This window comes from Rhincodon typus, unplaced genomic scaffold (assembly GCF_021869965.1).
Source record: "Rhincodon typus isolate 14 unplaced genomic scaffold, sRhiTyp1.1 hic_rhity00002872, whole genome shotgun sequence".
Classification (NCBI taxonomy): Eukaryota; Metazoa; Chordata; class Chondrichthyes; order Orectolobiformes; family Rhincodontidae; genus Rhincodon; species Rhincodon typus.
Window position 1 is genome coordinate 1,486 of NW_025968510.1, and position 5,225 is coordinate 6,710.

General features: G+C 39.8%; 1 protein-coding gene across 1 annotated transcript in view; it reads left to right on the forward strand.

The window, feature by feature from the left end:
- Positions 1-4,813: 4,813 nt before the first annotated feature.
- Positions 4,814-5,225, forward strand: part of LOC125481627 (histone H2B 7-like) — a 17,549-nt gene continuing 17,137 nt past the window's right edge. Inside the window, exon 1 of the mRNA XM_048593441.1 lies at positions 4,814-5,217. Coding sequence (XP_048449398.1) covers positions 5,002-5,217 — 216 coding nt within the window. The 5' untranslated portion in view covers positions 4,814-5,001. The remainder of the gene's footprint in view (positions 5,218-5,225) is intronic.

Sequence of the window (5,225 nt, forward strand, 5' to 3'; positions counted from 1 at the left end):
CACCTTGCAGAAACTGACAGGTATAGATTAATAACTGCACTCTCAGATTGACAAAGCAGAAACTGACAGGAACAATTTGATAAATACACTCACATAGCAGAAACTGACAGGTACAGATCAATTCTCTCATATTGACATTGTAAACCGAGAAAAATTGGTACAAATTAATAACTGCAGTCATATACTGGCATTGCAGAAATTGACAGGATGATAACTTTCATCACATTAAAAAAAATGAGACTGGCAGAGACAGATTGATAACTGCATTCCCACATGTTTCCTTTTTTTTTCATTCATGGGATGTGTGTGTCACTGACTATCCCTAATTGTGCACAGAAGGCAGTTAAGTGCCAACCACATTGCTGTGGGTCTGGAATCACATGTCGGCCAGACCAGGGAAGGATGGCAGATTTTGTTCCCAAAAGGACGTTAGAGGACCAGATTTTTTTTCGTGGAGAATTGGCAGTAAACTCTTATTTTTAGTTTATTGTTGAATTAAAATTCCACCATCTGCCATGATGGGATTTGAACCGGGGTCCACAGAACAATATCTGGCTCTCTGGATTAATAGTCCAGCAATAATACCATTAGACTATTGCTTTTTCTATTCACATTCACACAGCTGAACCTGACAGTTATGGATTGGTAATTACACGCTCAAATTCATGGAGCTAAAAGTGACAGAACAGATTGATAACTGCACTTTTATATTAACAGAAGGGATGCTGACAGGAACGGATTGATAACAGTATGCACAAGTTCATATTGCAAAAATTGGCACGTACAAATTGATAAATGCACTCACACATTAGCAAACCAGAAACTGATGGGCAGAGGGTAATAACTAATGAATTAATAATTAATCATTCACAGAGCAGAAACTTGCAGGTATAGTCTGATAATTACACAAGAATATTCACTGGGGAGAAACTGACAAGGTCCAGATTGATAACGACAATCATATTCACACAACAGAAACTGGTTGGTACACATTGATAAGCACACTCTCTCAATTACAGAACAGAAACCGACAGTCACAGACTGATAACTACATTTTCATATTCACGTGTCTGAAAATGACAGGTAAGATTTAATGAATATGGTTGCATTTTTACAAGCAGAAACACTCGGGGTTATGTTAATAACTGCACCCACACATTCACATCTCAGGAACTGACAGGTAAAGATGAAAAACCAAGCTCACATATTGACATAGCAGAAACTGAGAGGCATATATTGATGACTGCACTCTTACATTCAGATAGCAGAAAATGACAGGCACAGATAGATAAGTATACTCACCTTGCAGACACTGATACGAACATTCCCACATTACAATCTAACAGGTAAAGACTTACGACGACATTCTCACATTCATAAAGGAAAAAAAAAAACTGTCAAGTACAGTTTGATAACTATACTCAAATAATCACAGAGCAGAATCTCACAGGTACATATTGATAACTACTCTCTCACATTCACCTTGCAGAAATTGACAGATACAGATGGATAACTACACTGACACATACACAGCTCAAACTGACAGGAACAGGTTGACAACTACACTCGTTCATTCACGTGGCAGAAACTGACAGCTAAGGATGATAACCACCACACTCATATTCACAGAGCAGAAACTGACAGGTTTACAAGTTGATAATCACATTCACATACTCACAACACACGTACTGATAAGGAATGATTGACACATTCACCAAGCAGAAACTGACTGGTACATAATGATAACTACATTTATGTATTCATAAAGCTGAATCAGACAGGTACAAATTGATAACTAAACTCACATTGAAATAGCAGAAACTGAAAGTCAGAGACTGATAGCAACACTCTCAATCTCATAGCTGAAACTGCTAGGCCTTGGTTGATATCTACACTGAAATTCACATCGCAAGAAGTGGCAGGTACAGATTAATTCCTTTCTTCGATATATAGAGGAGACGCTGACAGGGACAGGTTTGGAATTACACTCTCATAGTCACATAATAAACTCACAGGAACAAATGGATAATAACACTCCCACATCACAAAGCATAAAATCACAGATACAGTTTGATATTTACACTCAATTTCACACAGCAGAATCTGACAGGTACAGATAACTGCACTCATTTACTGACTTGGCAGAAACTGACGGGCATAGATTCAAACTTGCGCTCATGTATTCACATTGCAGAAACTGACGGCTGCACTCTCGTATGCAGTGAAAATTTCCTGACAAAATTTGAATATGTTATCCATCTCTAAAATTTATCCAAAATTTGATAAAGACGTTGAAATATTCACAGGGCAGAATAACACATGCATATACTGATAATAACACTCTCGCATTCACCGAAGAGAAATTAACAGGGAAAAATTGATAAGTGCATCACACATTCATGTTGCAGAGACTGTCAGGAGCAGTTGCTTCCAACATTCTCATATTCACAGAGTGGAATCGATCAGGGATAGACTAACGATTACACACACACATTCAGCAAGCAAAACTGACAGGTATAGATTGGTAACTACATTTACAGATTCACACACAAAAGTCTGATAAGAACAGATCGAAACTAAATTCACAGATAAACTCATAGCAAAAACGGACAGGTACAGAATTATGAATACATTCACACATTCACAAAACCAAAACCCAGCAGTGAAAAAATGATAAATGAACACTCCGATTCAGGGAGCAGAAACTGATGAGGAAAGATTGATAAATACACTAACATGTGCACATTGCTGAGACTGACAGGAACAGATTGACAAATACACCCACACTCTCAGAGCAGAAACTGACAGCTCCAGATTGATAACAACACACGTGTATTCACATGGAAGAAAGTGGCATGGACAGATTGATGACTGTAGATTGATAACCACAGTCACACTTTCTCATCGCAGCAACTGAGTGGGACATATTGATTGACAATCACTTGTTCACATGACAAAACTGACAGGTAGAGACTTAAAATGACAGTCAAATTCACATAGCAGAATCTGACAGGCACGGATTAATAACTGCACTCACACATTCACATTGGCTGAAACTGACAGGTACATATTGATAAATGCATTCATATATTAACAAACCAGAAACTGACAGATACAGATCAATACTGACACTCTCAGATGATCAGAGCAAAACTGACAGGTACAGGCTGGTAATTAAACTTGGACATTGAAATTGTAGAGACTGACGGGTACATGTTAATAACTATTTGGATTTTCACAGGTAGAGATGGATAACTACATTCAAATATTCATACAGAAAAAGTTGGCTGGTACAAATTGATAACTATATTTACATATCCACAAAACGGAGACTAAGATGACAAATTGATCAATACATTGACATTACAGAAACTGACAGTGCTTTAATCTGTGGGGCTGTGGGCTGTGTGCAGGAAGGTGGGATTAGAATAGCCATCTGTTTGTCTTTGGGTTGGAATGGACAAGATAGGCCAATAGGCCAACAGCCTTCTTCAGTGGTATATCATTTCAATGGATGTATGGTTCTATATCGATCTGTCCCTGTCAGTCTCTGCTGTGTGAATACATAAGTAATTTAACAAAGGCTTAGATTGTGTGAGTGTAGTTATCATTCACCAAGTATGAACTGACATGAATAGATCAACAACTAAACTCATATTCACAGACCCACTTGCATTGGGTAGCCCCATTCATGGAACTGTACACCTGTTAGTTAGTTTCTGGACTTCACTCAATTGGTATGGAATTAACAAAAAGTAAAATCACCAGACAGGGAGCAGCTGAGAGCAAGAGTGGCATCAGACACACAATTCTGTTCAAATTCCTGGCTTGAAAGAAAATATTGTAATGATTATTAACTAAACATTGCATTGATCAATTAAATATTATCAAACTTGGCTGATGTTGATTTACAGGAGGTTTTTCTTCTGTCTTTCTCCAGGCAAATACTTGAAGGACTAAGAGAAAGTGATATTCCCTCAGTCCAAAGCCAAGTGTGACCAACAGATTCTAACAAACAGAAGGTATTTTACCGCTGTCAGACCAGAGAACATCCTTCCCACAGGCACAGAGCAGATTGAGTCAGACATGCACTGAAGTCAATTTCCAGCTAGATATGCTCAAACAACACAGAGGAAATACAAGTTTTTTGTTTTTTTTCACCATTCACAATGCACACCTGCCCAGTTTGAACAAATTTCAGCATTTCAAGTTTGGCAAAGATCTGCAGCTCGGGTAGTTGCTGGGATAATGTTGCTGACTTGCTCGCTGAGCTGGCTTGTTTTTGTTCAGACGTTTTCATCACCATGCTCGGTGACATCATCAGTGGAGCCTCTGATGAAGTGATGTGTTCTGCTCCACGTGGAATTTATACTGTCTGGTCCGTTATGGTGAGTACTGTCATTTCTGGTTTTGATCTGTATGAGTTTATATATGGGGTCCGATTCTATGTGTTTGTTGATTGAAGTATGGATGGAAAACCATGCCTCTAGGAATTCCCATGTGTGTCTATGTTTGGCTTGGGCTACTATGGTTACTTTGTCCCAGTTAACCTGATGGCCTTCATTGTCTGACTATACAATACATTCAGACAATGAAGGCCGTCAGTTGAAATGGGACAAAGTAACCATATAAAAACTGAAAGAACTGTGGATGCTGTAAATCAGGAACAAAAACAAAGTTGCTGGAAAAGCTCATCAGTAACTGGTTCTGAGGAAAGGTCACTGGACCCGAAAGGTTAACTCTGTTTTTTCCTTACAGATTCTGCCAGACCAGCTGAGCTTTTCCAGCAACTTTGTTGTTGTTGGACAAAGTAACCATAGTAGCCCAAGCCAAACATCGACATGCACAGAAATTCCGAGAGGCATGGTTCTCCACACAAACGTATAGAAAGGACAAGTTGCCAAGAAGGGCGCTAAGAAAGTGGTGAAGAGGGCGCCAGCGAAAAGCGGCAAGAAGAGAAGGTCCAGGAAAGAAAGTTACTCTATCTACATCTACAAAGTGATGAAGCAGGTTCACCCCGACACCAGCATCTCCTCCAAGGCCATGAGCATCATGAACTCATTCGTCAACGATATTTTCGAGCGCATCGCGGGGGAGGCTTCCCGCCTGGCCCATTACAACAAGCGCAGCACCATCAGTTCCCGGGAGATTCAGACCGCCGTGCGGCTGCTGCTGCCCGGGGAGCTGGCCAAGCACGCCGTGTCGGAGGGTACAAAGGCGGTGAC